This window comes from Papaver somniferum, chromosome 6 (assembly GCF_003573695.1).
Source record: "Papaver somniferum cultivar HN1 chromosome 6, ASM357369v1, whole genome shotgun sequence".
Lineage (NCBI taxonomy): Eukaryota > Viridiplantae > Streptophyta > Magnoliopsida > Ranunculales > Papaveraceae > Papaver > Papaver somniferum.
This window is the reverse complement of record NC_039363.1, coordinates 46,364,145-46,380,864: the sequence shown is the minus strand read 5'-3', so window position 1 is coordinate 46,380,864 and position 16,720 is coordinate 46,364,145. Positions and strand designations below refer to the sequence as shown.

Here is a 16,720-nt window from a genome sequence, read left to right as displayed (position 1 = left end):
GTCGTTGGTAATCACGCCAGTACCCTTTTGATCATTCGAGGTAAAATCTAAGTTGTTCAACTAGGCTAGCTAAGTTGGGCGGTCGTGATGTTTTTTGAGACAGTTTTTGCTGATCTTACCTTGTTTGAGCTCATCTTTCAACAGCACGATCACCCATGCTAGGGTTAGCGTTCAAAGGCGTTGCGGGTGAGCTAAAGAAATTTCGACCAGTCGGGATGTCAGTCGGCCCACCGGTGTTTATCATGATGATCGCCTAGTTCCGCTAGGAGTAAGCTAGGCTTGTTGAATTGCGTGGCCAAATAGTGTGGCCGCGATCGTTTTTTAAGACTGATATGGACAGTCTATATTTTCCTTAAGGAATTCAAACGCGTTCGATCGCACTAATTTTTAATAAAAAAGTGTGTAAACACGTTGATCTCTTTGTCAGAGGGTGGTGTACCATATGTGAGTGTTTTCATGCAGGTCTCAATACTGACACTTCAAAAGATTCATGCTACTCCGTTGCGAGTGAACATTAATCATCATGTCATGCCAATATTGAGAGTTCGGCTGGGAACATAGCATAGGAAAATACTAGGCAGCCATGCATTAGTGAATAATGTAATAAGTTAAAATTTACAGAATATCTGGGATTGTTGCTTCATGCACCATTCTGGATAAATTTCGTAAATATGTTGAATTGCTCAATACATATGTAAGTGAAAAGTTTTATGCACTCATCACTTTCAAATGGCTTTTGTTCATTTGCAGGATGATAGCGTATAAACATATATGGTTTCACGATTTTAGCCCTAAACCGAAAACCACCATCAACATATACACAAATGAAATGCACGTTCATCTAGGTTTATGTAACCGTACCTAAACTGTACACCTAGTTGGTTCAACAGTAGTTAACCAAATGGTTAGCCATATGAGCACTTTCATATCAACCTTATTCATCTTCACCATAACTACTCCAAATGACTCAAATGAACTAGTTCGAGAGTTGTTCAATTGCTTAGATCTTATAGAAGTATGCAAGACACAATCGAAGCAAAATTGGTTTTGATTCACTCGAATCGATTCATGAACATTACACCCATGGTTTGCAAATTGCATTCCTTATTATATAAATGTTTTAGTTCATGAACAAGCCAATTTTAGAAAGTAACACACTTAAGTACGTGTACAGTATGCGTACTTAAGTAACCGGATTTGAGTTTGGTTTGGTTTTCAAACTCAGTAGAAATTCACGGACATGAAGTTTCCGCTAGTATGCGTACAGGTACGCATACTTAGGTAACCGTATTGAGTTGGTTTTGATTTCCAAACTCAGCAGAAATTCACGGTCGTGAACTTCCGCCAGTATGCGTACGGGTACGCATACTTATCCAGTCTCCATCAACCATTTAGCACACACAAAAGTATGCATACATTTGGTTCCCGGTTTTGGACTTATACACTAATGTGCGAACACACTATATGCTTATATCCAAAGATGGTTACATATTCTAAACTCTCATTTCAATCATTGAAACATTCTTAGAGGATGTTATATAACGGTTATTCACACACTATTTTTCATCAAAGCGATTTTCAAAAGATTGAAACATTCAACATGACTTTCTTCACTTGTAAAGATGAACTTGTCCAAAGCGAAAGCATACTAACACATATTTCGAGAAATAGATAAGCGAGATAAACTCGGCTCGAAATAGCAAATGTGTATAATCGAAGTCTATATAGCTATACGACTTTTGTATCAAGATAGGAGATATAGTAGATAGACTTTTGAGTGATAGATAAGTTCAAGTCTCCACATACCTTTTAGTCGATGAAGTTCCACCAGTTCCTTGAGTAGTTCTTCGTCTTTGTATGATGAACGTCGTGGAATCTAGAGCTTAACTACACTTTTTATCCTAGTCCGAGATTTAGCTATAAGTAGACTAGAAATCAAGACTTATAGTTTTGGCAACTAAAGTTGACAAACAATCTTGAGATAGCAACGCTTGAGAGTTCGACCGAGCAGTGCTCTAACACATCCATTATGAACAGACGTTTTTATATGCGTGATTGATCATAATGGAATTAAGTTATTTATGCAGGTACATTGCAGACCGAGATTTGAAGACAAGAAAATTTCTTATTGGTTTTTGATCTTTGTGATTATACTTTGTGCACACTTGATTTTCTGGGATCTAACAAGTTGGTTTATCTTTGATAGATTTCCATAACTTGTTGTCTACATCGACGATCTATCATTTAGTGGTTCTCTTCAGAATTTGAATCTGATAGGTTGAGCTAAGATTTAAGTATCCTGATAATATAGATCTTAGTTGATCTGAACCGCTACAAAGGATTTTAAACTTTTAAACATAAGAGCCTTTGTATAACTCAACACATATATTTGATTTAGTTCTTGAGATTGATAGAGTGGTTACCAAGTACAGATTAGTCCTTCACTGTTTCTAGATACGATCCAAAGGAGTTGAGTGCGAGAAATCTTCACAGCGGCTGGAGTAACTTAAGATAATGAATTCTATTTTAGGATTCACGTGCATTGACCAGATTAGTAATAGGCGCAAGGATACTGGAGGATCTAAGTAACTTGGAGTTAGTTTACTTGGTCTCAACTACATGAAGTTGGTAGTAGTCTTTGTATAACGACTTAATTTTGTGAGTATTCAGAACTGGACTAGGTCGGGGTTTTTCTGCATTTGTGGTTTCCTCATTAACAAAATCTTGTGTTGTGTTATTTACTTTACTTCCACATTATTTAGCTTGTCTTTATAATTAAAGTAAATACACTTATATGTTAATAATCCAATACGTGGGTTTGATGCTAATGGTTAGATTCGGTTTCGGTATCAATTCAATATATCCAGTGTACCTTGTTAAAAAGTAATCTCGTTTACAATACTTATCTGAGTTAGAATACACAAAGTGTGTCTCGAATAAATAGATTTAGAAATAAATATGTTATTTCTAATAACTATTTAAACTTGTTGCATCGAGTACATTATATATCTTCCAATCACTTTTATAGAACGTTAGGATTTTTCTTTTTTTTAGATTAGCATCAACACGGAGGATCCTTAGTGGTAAAATCTATTAAAGTGTAGCGTGCGTATTACCAGAACATTTAGGGTCCGTTTGGCATGTCAAAATTTGAGGAGGTAGTCGGGTGTAGTCAAGGGCTGCATTCCTTATTTAGGTGTTTGGCATGCCCGAATGCACGACATAGGAACTACCTCAGTGGATCAACTACCTCCAAATGTGTTATTCGAATGCAGACCTCTCACCTTGGGTATTCAAAGTTGCCCTCTATTACATCGGTCAATCTACGTCTGACTTTTCTTTTTTTGTTAATCAATTTAACAGATCTCGTGAAACTTTTTTTCCCCTGATAATCATCTCTTTTTCTAATAACTGGACTTATTGAATGGAACCCTTAATTTTGTAGATACCAAGAATGGCAAGTTGCACGGTTGTTCATGCTCCTCACAGTGCTCACGCTCCGGTTAGTAAGTTCGCGAATGATTCGCGAATCATTCGCAAATTTTTCCGTATCACTAATTTTACCGTCTTATTCGCGTACGTTTGCAACTCCGAACCCAAGTCGCGTATTATGTGGCATTCCCGGATTATTCGCGAACCGTTCACGAATTTTACGTATTCCGAATTATACGTCCGCTTAATTCGCCATAAATTCTTTAGCTTTTACTTTTTAAAGACTCCATTTTTTGGGCTTTACTGCCTCCCGAGCATACACGACCGAATATTAAAAGTGTTGTAATTTTTATGAAACAAAAACGACTGAAGAGATTTGAAGGTGAAGGTGAGAGAGATCTCAAACTCACTAACCAAGCATCTAAACCACCATACGACGTCCTCTTGGATAACTAATGTTGTATATATTATTAATATCATCATATTAAGTTTATTTTTTCTTTAAATAACTCACACATATGCATAAAAATTGGTCTATGACCTTATAAATACAAATTATTTGTTATATATAGATACCGAATTTTCAGAGCCGAACTCACATTTATAAATCGAATTATACACGTACGTATGCCGTTCCGAATTACTGACGAATCACGTCCCGTTGACCGAATTTTGGACCGAATCTGGATTTTACAAAACCGTATAATACTCGTACGTTTGTTGTTCCGTACGTTTGCCGAATCCCGAATTACTAACTAGGCTCACGCTAAGATTTTGTTGTCATCCAATGATCATCCGAGATTCACTTACCACTATATAGGTGGAGTCCAAATTTCAAAACAATTTTTTTACTTATTTTACCCCTATTTATTTGCTTAGGAATCATCGTATTGAGTATATGTCTCTAATATTGGGAATATAATTAAAAATAAAACAGGAAAAGATATATAAATGTATAAAATCAATAAACATTTCTTAATCTAAGAGAAATGGTACCTCTGTCTATATATATGTGGTGGGAAGGAGTACTTAACACCGTATTTCGGGAGGGTAAATGTAACAAAATCCACTGTATGAGATCGCTGCAGTTAACTAGTACCATCACTGTAGTTGTGCCAGTTCAGTAAACATGAGCCAAACGTAGTACGATGACAGACTAAAATTTTAAACCAGTGGCTCTCAACAGAGTGGAACTCTGGTCCATTTAATTATCTGCCCCAAATTACTGAGACACTTTCTTTTTTAACTGGAGTTTTGGAGGGGCATATTAGGTCAAGAAAATCCGTGCCACCTTGTGAAGTGTCAAAAATTACCCAAACCTCAATAATAAAAAGAAAACCCTTACTCAAAACTAGGGTTTCTCTCATCTCAGTGCGGAAGAGCTCTTTCCCTCCTAAACCCCACAACCTTCTTCTTCTCTACATAACAGGCGATTTCAAGGTGCTTTCTTTTGTTTGGTTTGTTGGTGTTGAGTTTGATTTAAATCATTTGAGCTTATAAATTCTTTACAGTTTGAACCTTCATTGGTTATTTGATTCTGTTGATGCAATAAGCTAAAAAAAAGTAAATTATGTATTTTGTTAGATCTTAACAGGTTCTAAGTGATACCGTGTTTCCGATTAAAAGTTAAAAAGTTTGTTTCTTTTTTATGTGTCTGCTTTTGAAACAACACCCGGATATTAATTTGGTTTGATTCAATATTAAAATGCTGATTATCTTTATCATAAGCTGCACTTAGCGGTATATGTGAATATTAGGTGAATCTTTTTGTTTTATGTTTATCTCTAAGGAGCTTAATTCAGAGTAATACTTTTAAGTTAATCCTGTGAGCCAGGTAAATACGAAATTAAATGTTGAAAGAGTCCCAGAATTTAGATTCTACAGGTCCATAGATGCATTAATATCATGTGTTAGAACCTACCATAACAGAATGATGATGTATAAATAACCAATTTATGTGCACAGTTCCTGTTGCTTAAATGTTAAGTTCTTCGATGAGAGAGTCATATTCGTATTCTAGAACTTCTTTCTCTTCAAAAGTTGGGTGATTTCTGGGCCTTCCCCATAGGTTACATCACTTTGTTACCCCACGTAGTACTTTGTCTCTTTATAATTCACACATGAAATAAAATCAACATGAGAACTTGTTGTTGTGGAGAACTTGCATGGCCTGTATTCATGTTCTTACCCATCTCCAGAACAGAATTAGCATCTTTTCAAAAGTTGATTATTTTCAAGTCATGCCTTTAAAGTCTTGCCGTTTCATCCACCAATCAAGTGTTATTTCATGCTCCTGTATTTATCTCATTTTATTGTTGGACTTTAGTGGTTTGCACAAAAGCAAGTTGAAATTGACAACAGTTGATTAGAGGAGAGTTTCAAACTGTGATAAGATTCGTGTGTTCAGTTTTCAAATTTTCTACAGTTACAAGATATCATGGCATTTCTAATAAATTTGTTGAAGCAGTTTCCTTACAAAATGCTGTAGCACAAACGGGAGATGGGAGTATTATAGCAGTATCTGTTATCTGTTTGTAAAAAGGGACCTGAATTCATAGATATTACAGTTTGTTCGATTTGCCAGTATGGATACCAAAAGAGCAGAAGAACTCAAAGTCTTGGCTAATGAAGCGTTTAAAGGTAATAACTAATAAGTTTGTATGTCATTTTAGTGTGTCTCTGATTGAGAAATGTGTATGATTCCAATTTAAGCAAATGGAAAATGGTCAAATGTCTCCTAAAACAGTTCTTCGGTATTCTCTTAGATGAAATAGCTTGTTCTTTTGATTGTTTAAAGTTGAGAACTTGAGAAAGTCATGTGACATTTTTATTCTCTGTTGTTGTTTTTTTTTGTTGCTGGTGACTTGCCAAAAATGAACCTCTCATCTTAATGTTTTAGGAATTAGTATGCTGACTGCTACTTTTGCTTTTCAGGAAACAAATATAATCAAGCCATTGACTTGTATACTCAAGCGATTGAGATAAATAGCCAGAATGGTGTTTACTATGCAAATCGTGCATTTGCGCACACGAAACTTGAGGAATATGGGAGTGCTATCCAGGATGCCACGAAGGCTATCGAAGTTGATCCTAAATATTCAAAGGCAGGCTGCTTTTCATTGGGTTGTAAGGGTGTTCTGCCATATTTTAATTCTGTTTAGTGTATACTGAAAGCTCTTTCTATTCAGGGTTACTACCGGCGAGGTGCAGCATATCTTGCAATGGGAAAATTTAAGGATGCTCTGAAAGATTTTCAACAGGTATTTGATTATTGAGAATGTCCACACCTATGATATCTGCTTGATACATGGTGGTAACCATATTCTAAATCATATACTCCATTTCTTTCCTTTGTCAAATTTCAAGCATATGCTCACTAGCTGTAGTTGCTAGGAAGCTACTCAGTCCACCTGAGCATAAGTTTGATATAAATCCAAATTCAGATTATTGATAAGTTCCGTGTTCACACCTTAGGTATCTAATGTTGAGGGGGTAAAAGCAGTAACTCTTCTGATAATAGAGGATTTACTGAAACGGCTTCTAGAAAGACGCTTACTTGTTCTTGCATCACTGTTTCCTTTCCTGTGATGCATTGTTTAATAGTGTCGTTTCTTGCACTAGCTTACGTTCGTTATCATTTACCAGGTCAAGAAAATATGTCCCAATGATCCTGATGCTACTAAGAAGTTGAAGGAATGTGAGAAGGCTGTGATGAAGCTTAAATTTGAAGAAGCCATTGCTGTACATGGCTCAGAAAAATGCTCAGTAGCTGAATCCATTGATTTTCACACTATAGGTATTACTCTTTCCATACCATGTTGTTCTAATAGACTAAAATAATTCCTCGCCTTATGTCCTTTAAAATTTATTCATCTGCGATGTATGTTTATTATTCATTGTAGTATTCGGTTGATTCTTTTCCCCCACAAACTTATGAATATTTAGATCCCACTCCTCTCCATTTGTGTTTTTTGTCTCTTCCTTGCGGAGAGACATATCTTGGCAAGATTTTGGCAGTGCAGGCTTCATTTAACAATGATTTAGGTTTGGTGTTATACCATAGTTTCACCTATATATTATGAGCATATAGTTATCATGACTTCTCTTATCGAAACTAGGTTGATTGTTCCCTCAAGTCAGTGCTGGAGACATAGAGGGACAGCCTGTGGTTGTCCTCCCACTCCACAAATCAAAGGTTGACTAACCAGGTTTCACCTACGGATACTAGTTTTGTTTCGTGAGGTGCGCAAGTATGTGCGTTTGATATGGTTCTCTTTTGCCTGTGTTTGGTCTCCCATAGAATGTCAAGTATCTGTTGGTTTTATAGGTAATTTTTTTTTAATAAGTAGAATATGTTAAGTTCAAGCAGTTCAATCCCTTAGAGGTACTGTATCAGGCAGAAACACATGTTTCTTTCGGGAGCACTTTTAATGGTGTTTCATCATTCTACAAGTAGGTGACCTGTGGTGCAGTAATCAGTAGAGTGGTTAGTGGAGCGCAAACAAATAGTTTTCTAGTAGCAAAAGGCAACAGAAACAGTTGGAGTGTTCGGTTCAATGACCTGGTGGTTGTTTTTTGTTTTGAGTTCTGTTTTGCGATGTTTGTTCCATTTTTTTTAGTTGCCGCACTCATCTTTTATGGAGTTTGTACTTTGTAATTGTTGTTGATTTTTTTGTGCATTGGGTCCTGCAGTCCTAGAAAATGGTTGTCAACTTCTACTCAGAAGTTTGTTCTTTAAGTAATGTCAGAAGTTCTTAATTTGGTGTATCAATATTCAAAGAAATCTTTATATAGTTGTGATTGATAACTTGCTTTACTGGTGGAGGGACAAGAGCCTGAAATTTGGAAGATATTACCACCGCCTTGTTTTTGACATATATGATGCACTAAATATTCTGTCCTGTTAATTAACAGAGGTGGAGCCACAGTATACTGGTGCCCGAATAGAGGGGGAAGTTTTGACCTTGGATTTCGTGAAGAAAATGTTGGATGACTTCAAAAACCAGAAATCATTACACAGAAGGTAGAATGCTTGATTGTTGCTCATGCAAGCTAAAAAACTTATTATGTTTAAAAATGTTGAACTGGTGAATAAGTCCTTAAAAAAAATAGAGAGAATAAGGAGGGAGAGTATATGGTAAAGCTAAATGCCCTCATTGTTTCAAATGGAAGAAACAACCCTAATTCCTGAATTAATGTGAACTTGCCTTTGAACCACGGGGGACAGAATTGTAGAAAATCATCAACAGTCTGAACTGGTACAATAAGCAAAAGGGAGTTTGGGGATTGTTAATTTTGAAAACTACTGTTGCTCTGGTGCTTCTTGTGAATGTGAATCTGAATGCTCTCTACTATGTTCTCAGGTATGCGTACCAAATTGTATTGCAAACAAGAGAAATGTTGCGTGCCTTGCCTTCCTTGGTTGATGTGTCAATAGCAGAAGGAAAACATTTCACTGTTTGTGGTGATGTGCATGGTCAGGTAGGTGCCTTACTTTTGGATTCTTTCAGACTTTAAGCTTAATGGCTTCGAGCAGATTATTGCTTAATTCACTGGTTTTAGATAGAGTCAATTTGTGGTAACCTAAAACATGAAATCGTAATATCTTTCACTTGCTCTACACGTTGCCTGAAAAGCTCGCAGTCAGGCTGTCCTAGTCGGTAGTATGTGGGATTACTTGCCTCACATTTAAATGTTTTAAGGATCTCATTTTTGAGTTTTCCCTGTGGTCCCCATAGACCGTGGTTTCTGTGGGGGCCATCTAACGTCACAACCTAATCGTTTAAGGTGCTGTAGTGTTTGAAGTGAATAAGTTTCTTGGTTATAATGAGACCTTCTCTCTATTGCCCCACACATCCACCAATTCCTTATAAAAGGTAGTTGGTCCAGTTAAATTTATTGGGATTTTACGTCTAATAAGCAGAAGCTGAATTATCTTTTCATAATTCCTCTTCCAGAAAATTTTGACCATAGAGGATACACTGCTCCAGGTTAATTGATTAAATTGGATTTTTGACCCCTTCTTTAATCTACTGTAAAGGTTGTTTGATCCCTGCTGCTAAAGATATAGGACTTCTGTAGTTGCATGGTTGGCAACATATAGCTGGTTTAAGGATCAGCTTTTGGGTGGAAACAAAACAAGAGAATCTTAGCTTTCTCAAACCACAATAGGTCGCTATCAACTCGATTTTCTCAACTTCCATATGACATAGATAGGTTCATGTACACCTTTTGTCCTTTTGCATTTAAGTTTTAACTTTCAAGCACATTTTTTTATGTTTCTGTCCCCAACTTCAATGTAGCCTGAGGTTCTTGCTTGATATTAAGTGCTCAGTTTATGGCGATCCAAGATTTCCAAGTTGAGAAGGTCGCGACTCATTTGCACTAATATAGAATTATTTCCTTCAGGACAGTTATAAAATAAATTGAGATTACCTGGATGGTCAGTCATGACAAAAATATGAATTCGCTTGCATGTTTCTTTGTTTTAATCATTTTAATCATCTTAGACTCCCAGGAGTTTTAACTGCTTATCTTTTGGCGAACATGCAGTTTTATGATCTGTTGAACATATTTGAGCTCAATGGTCTCCCTTCAGAAGATAATCCGTACTTATTTAATGGTGACTTCGTTGATAGAGGATCCTTTTCTCTTGAGGTCATTCTTACACTATTTGCGTTCAAGTGCATGTCTCCATCAGGTAACTGTTCTTTTATCTTTTATTTAAAGATAGAAACTCTGTGATTTTTGTAAAGCATGGTAGGAAATTTCATGCTTCACCAAAATTTCGTGCGTACCTGATAATTTAGGTCCTCGGCCGGTCGATTACCAAGGAAACTCTTTTGGTTATTAAGTAATTTGGCTAGTATCCATGGTATTGACTGCTGTTTGTTAATTTCAGGAATTCATCTAGCTAGAGGTAACCATGAGAGCAAGAACATGAACAAGATTTATGGTTTTGAAGGCGAGGTAAAATCAAAGTTGAGCGAGGCTTTTATTGAACTCTTTGCCGAAGTGTTCTGTTGTCTACCCTTAGCACATGTCTTGAATGGGAAGGTTTTCATAGTTCATGGAGGGCTTTTTAGTGTTGATGGGGTGAAACTTTCCGACATTAGGAAAATTGATCGATTCTGTGAACCTCCAGAAGAAGGTAAAGAAAACTCTGATGGCTGTTTCCCTTTTTTTGTCATTTGTTTCGAATGCATGCAACTATTTTTTCCTGTTGATGTTCTCAGCGTTTTTCTTTTTCCACTCAACTCTTGCATAATATCATATTTCATATTTGTCGTCTTTGATTATATTATTTTGTAGCTTGATTTGTATGTTTACTCCATGTGGTCACTTCGAAGTTCAGGGATCACTTTTTTTAGTAGACTGATAATGTGATCAGCAGATACTGATTGCATAGGATATCATAATTTTTCTGGAGAAAGCGTGATATGAAATTATTGGAAGACACATTCAAAAACTTCTACCTTTGCACGTTTGCAGTCTGATTATATTATATTTGATAGAGAGGAACATGACATGATCGTTCATCAGGTTTGATGTGTGAGTTGCTATGGAGTGATCCGCAACCTCTTCCTGGTCGAGGCCCCAGTAAACGAGGTGTAGGTCTTTCTTTTGGTGGAGATGTCACAAAGAGATTTTTGCAAGAGAACAACCTAGGTATTTTACTACTTCTTGACAATGCGTTTCTATGTCCTCCCTTACCAACTCTAAAAGCACACACTTGCCCACGCAGATCTAGTGGTTCGATCTCATGAAGTGAAGGATGAAGGATATGAGATTGAGCATGACGGTAAACTTATTACTGTGTTTTCTGCTCCAAATTACTGTGATCAGGTAAGTAATTAAATGACTCAACCTTTCCTCATTGATATCTTGATTGATTGTTCCTGTACAAAATTAGGTCATCAAGGATACCAAGTATCAGGCTAATGTTGTATTTCTCAATTATAGGACAATGTTTACTTTGCACTTGACATTTGTTTGATGCGCGATACAGATGGGTAATAAAGGTGCTTATATAAGGTTCGAAGCCCCTGATATGAAGCCAAACATCGTCACTTTCTCTTCTGTGGTGAGTATATTCTACTTGAGATCGTTACTGTTTTTAACTGTTTGGAATGCCCACCATTTTGTGTCGACTGTATCATTTGAAGCTCGTTTTAGAGTCGAAAAATAGCTCAATCAAGCTTATGAGGCTCGTTTTAGAGTTGAAAAATAGCTCACGTCAAGCTAATTCTTTGTGCTCTCACCTATGCTAGTTAGATTGGGTTCATGTGGATGCTAATCTGACAGTGGTTTGTGGGATTGAGTCACATTAAATGAGCTGTAATTCATTTCAAGTAGATTCAGGAGCTACTTTTTCCGCTCTGAACCAACAAGTATGCTTCTCGTGTGTCTGGCCCCTAACTTGATCATGTTAGGTTTTGTATTTGGCCTTCATTGGTCTAATTCAGTTCACTCTTAGACTCAGATGCCTGGCGATCTCAGGCCAGCGCAACTATTGTATATGTTTTAGGGGGGTTATACTATACTTAGACAAACCCACTCCGCAAATAGACTAATCCACTCCGCAAATATTTAGACAAATCACTGTGATACAAAATTCAGAACGTACATTAGTTTATTGTTTTTATTGCCAAGTCTCTTGGACTTGATGCACCTGTGGGAGGTAACTGATTCCTTTCCATATGTTGTACAAATACTGCAGCCTCATCCAGATGTCAAGCCGATGGCATATGCGAACAACTTCCTCCGGATGTTCTCTTGAGGTCCATTTCCCTCTCCCTTCTGTTCTATTAAGTTATCTAGTCAAAAGTTTGTGGAAGGCAGTTGGGTTTTGGAATACAAAACAAAGATTGCGAAGTTGATGCAAGATGCCACCAGAAGAGTCCGTAAACAATTACCATTTGTGCAAGGGGCCATAGCTATGCTATGGCTTTGTTTTGTGATGACGAAATTCATTTAAACCTACCGCCTGCCTGCAGATCATGTTACAGTTTAAGATGTTAGGTTAAAGCTCTCTTCAGATGCAAGCACAACTGCTTGTGGAATGTAAGACTTGTTTTCTTCTCAGTGTAATAATTTTAAATTATATAATTGATCTCTGTTTTCCGTGTCTTCTGATCTTCTATTACAGAAGAGCTCAAAGCTTGGGTGGAGTTTTGCATTAGAGTAGGGAGTAATTAAATTGATTGAACCACGGATAATATAGGTGCACTGTTAGTTACTAACTTGTAGAAACAGCAAGGTTCACTGTTGCTCAGCCAAATTGTCCTTTTGCTTGCTCTGTATGTTTTCCAGTTAACTTGTTTAATTTAAGTTTAAAACGTGAAAGGGAAGATTTTTTCTGGCTGCCAAGAAATTCTCAATTTTCACAACCTACAAGCCTAAGCTGGAATTTCACATTGTTCGTCCCAATTTTCACATTCTGCACTATAAGTTGGAATTGGGAATGGAGGTGTGATTTTTTGTTATATCTCGGTAATCTAAGTAACCACAGCCGAATTATATTTGATTAATGGAATACGTTGTTCTTGAGGCAAACATAAATATGCATAAAATAGTTGCTGTAACTGCTGTCAAATTTGGTCGCCGCAGATTACAACCGAGTATGATACCAAGAGCAGCGGCCTACTTCAGTGTGATTTAAATGTTCGATATTATACCTGCGCCAGAGATTTAGGGTATTTCGGCTTTCTTTGGCATCTTGAGCTTCCACCATTGTGGATGTTGTAGATATGATGGATGAGCTTTAAGTTTTGCCTACACCCAGGAGAAACCAGGGGATGAACGAGTCTGCGGAGTTGCCTTGATTGTTCTGATCAGAAAGTTTGAGAAATTGTTACCAAAAGAGAAGGTCGAAAGCCCTCCCAAACGCTAGGGAAGCCGTCCATATTAGAAATGCAAATCATAATGCTGACTAAAGAGTACAAAACACAGAACCATATACATATACGACAGAAATGCACGACAAAACACAGCACAACTCTCAGCATTTAACACCCGATTTTATTCTACCATGTTCTACTCTTAGCTACACATGAAATCGTTCATGGAAAAGGAGTAATAAGTTTCATCTCAGGAGTTTGTTCGATATCAATAGCGAATCCTTTCCCTGCATTCTTCCAGTAATCCGCATTTGTATTTATCTTCTCTGGTACCTCAATCCCAGCCCTTGACTGCACCAGGCTTTCATTTGATACTTTATACCTTCACCATCCCTAGATTCACTTCTTGTGGTGACATCATCAGTGATGGTGCACCCAGCGGAAGAACATCACCTCTATCAACATGCCACGTGCACCAAAACTTGCCATAAGATTTGGCCAGGTCTTGCAGTTCTGACTTTTGTATCATCTCAGGAACTCTAGGATTCATCCACAAACCTGTTTTAATCTGAACCATCAATCAAACCAAAACGCATCATAAGCAATGTGGAACACCAAGAATGATGCATTTACATATAGCTGCGGCAACTAACCTCATAAGCATGAGAATGCCAAAGCTTTTGTTCCTCAGCAGGTAACGATTCAAAGATCCGATCCGACACAATATATTCCACACCTACGTAAATAACAAACATCAATTTAACTGTAGTGAACAGATCTGACTGTCCAAAATGATAAAAAAAAATGGTAAAGAGAGAAAAAAAATGAAGGGTACCGATGAGACGAGCAGTAGTAGAATCAGAATCATAAACAGCACACTGAAGAAAATCTTGATTAAGACGAGTGACGTAATGGTGAGTCTGGATTTGACGTGTCATATCGTGGCTATACATAGCAAAAGTACATACATGTTGATTGACCTGTTTGATTAGTTTCAAAGACTGAAGCATTTGTGCACACCTTTATCTATCATTTGTGATCCCACTGTTAATGGTTTTCCTGGTGTATCATTTCCATCACTACGGCTTGGTACTACTCCTGGGAATTCATCACTCGAAGCCATCTCTATTGATTTGATCACCTCTCACAACCTCTCTGATTAGGAGGATTACCTAGCTAGGCTAGTTTTGTGAAGGAAAGAATAATCCGATAGTTGTGTATATAGAGATGTGGGAGAGAAAGAAAGAGAAGGCATGTTTTCCACGTATCAGGTTGGATTTTCTACGTGGTTGGTTCCATTTCCATGTGTCACTAAGATGTATCAGCCATCAGGGATGAACTGGGCAATGTTTTCTATATTTACCCGCGTCTTCTAGTTTTGACCGAAGTTTACCACAATGAAGTGGGCCCAAAGTATATATTAGTGTTTAGAGTTGGATTTATGGATTATTTAAGGGTAGGGATGACTATGGTACTATGGTCCAGTTCCCAGGTTGGTTTCGTTTGGTTTATGTCACGTCCACATTCAGTCTGTTATACCTGGTTTAACTGGGGGCCCTGAAAACAATTAGGGGTCATGCACTACAGGACTAAAAAGGACATGAAATAGCAATTATGGATTATCTCTTATTCTAAGATTTTTGAAATGACTAAGCTAACCCTAAATTATTAATGTTAATTAAGTTAATTAGGTAAATTAAGATGTTAATTAGTTTAGTTAGATTAAAATCAGATTTTGGGTAAATTTTATGATAAAAGAAAAATTGTGTTTTTGTGTTGTGGGGAAGGAGAAGTTGAGTTTTGGGGAAAAAGTTAGGGTTATTTGAAATGAGTAATTCTAGTGGAGGAAATGATGTTGGTGAAGCTTCAAATAATAAACATGATTGTGTTGATGGTGAGATTGTCTCAACTAATCCTATGGATTGGATGTTTGATGAAGAGATGTTAATAGAGGAAGCCATGAATATTGGTGCAAATGAAGATCCCATTCCCAAAATGAAGGAACCAACCCCAAAATGAGGAACCCGAAGCTCAAAAATATCATGTAAACATCTTATACCCTTCGATTTATCTGTGTTGTTGCTCAAATGGTCGAATCATCCACACTATGGAACAACTCAGTGTAAGGGTCGTCATAATCGGGGGTGTATACCCAAACGACTCTCTAATGTCGTCATTTTATTGACACTATCAATGACGACTCAAACCTGCAACTTTTCGAGGTTATGAAAAATCGTTAGGGAGTGTGATAAACATTAACGACCCTTTTTAGCTAGGTCACTTAGAGTCGTTATGTTGTTTTGTTTACACAAGAACAACTCTAAAACTAAAACTCTCTGTAAAATATAACATTTAGATTCTCAAATACACAATGACGATTCTACTAAATTAAAATAACGATCCTTCCATTTTTTAGACAGAAAGGTAGTTTTTGGTCATATAGAGTCTTTAGTGTATAAAAAATGGTCGTCAGAGTAGGATCGTCAATTGGTTCTATAATACATTGACGACTCTATTCTAGGGAAAAAAAATCTTAAAACCCAGAAAAAGAGTCGTTATCTCCTACACCTTAGACATCAACGATTTTTCATACCTTAAAACCCAGAAAAAGGGTCGTTAGGGTATATAAGTATCGAGGTTGACGACCCTTATTCTGTAACTGTTATTTTTCAGTTAGAAACTGAATTTTACAAACAAAAAACTTCGTATTAAACGCAAATAGGAAGTAAATTAGTAAGTTTTAGTTCACTTACTTTCTAAGTGGGTGAAGAAAAAAAGAATTCTAATCGGGTGAAGAAAAAAATAATCTTGGAGTCATTAATGGAGTCGTGATGGAGAGGCGAGAAAGAAGATAGAACTGATTTTTTTTGGGTTTAGAAATGAAAATGAATTAGGGCTTAGAGTTAACGACTAATAGTTTTTTGTTTTTATTATTAGAAAAGGGTAAAATAGACCTTTCACTGAATTTTGGAAACCCCCCTATGATTTATGGTGTGGGTATAAATTGGTCAGGGCCCCTAATTGTTTTTTGGGGCCCCCAATTAAACGAGGCTATTATATGGCATACTAAAAATAAGCCCTGCCCGACACGACATTCAATTATTTTGTGTTTGATGTAACTAAACTAGGTTGAACTCGTTTGAGTTATTTTTCCTTCCATCCACATGTTGAAATATCTAACTCCTTTAAAATCCCGACTCATATGGACCCCACGTTGAATGGTGAGGCGTCACCTTTCGCTTAGAAAAGAGCTTTATTATTCGTTGAGAAAAGAATTTGTAGAATCGCTTAGAAAAGACTTTGGACGTTTAATTAGAGAAGAATATGTACATTAAACCCGAATAGGACACTTGGCGGGACTTTGGTCGGAGGGCTACAACTTAATTTTCGGGAGAACAAAAATAACAAAAGAATATTTTCGTGAAAAAAATATCAAAAACCCTAATCTC

General features: G+C 36.9%; 1 protein-coding gene and 1 pseudogene across 2 annotated transcripts; one reads left to right on the top strand and one right to left on the bottom strand.

Annotated features, from left to right (window-relative positions):
- The first annotated feature begins 4,715 nt into the window (after nt 1–4,715).
- LOC113287465 (serine/threonine-protein phosphatase 5-like) lies at nt 4,716–12,734 on the top strand. Of its 2 annotated transcripts, none has more exons than XM_026536228.1 (13): nt 4,716–4,872; nt 5,900–6,072; nt 6,367–6,536; nt 6,621–6,692; nt 7,078–7,228; nt 8,347–8,455; nt 8,796–8,913; nt 9,985–10,132; nt 10,334–10,582; nt 10,975–11,100; nt 11,177–11,277; nt 11,441–11,515; nt 12,152–12,734. In XM_026536228.1, the coding sequence occupies exons 2-13, from the start codon at nt 6,018–6,020 to the stop codon at nt 12,209–12,211; spliced, it is 1,434 nt and encodes a 477-aa protein (XP_026392013.1). In that variant the 5' UTR covers nt 4,716–4,872; nt 5,900–6,017; the 3' UTR covers nt 12,212–12,734. The 2 variants fall into 2 exon arrangements, with proteins under 2 accessions (XP_026392013.1, XP_026392014.1); XM_026536229.1 differs by having other exon boundaries at nt 4,735–4,872; nt 5,921–6,072.
- A 469-nt stretch (nt 12,735–13,203) lies between these two features.
- LOC113285626 lies at nt 13,204–14,440 on the bottom strand (annotated as a pseudogene).
- Between the last annotated feature and the right edge of the window lie 2,280 nt (nt 14,441–16,720).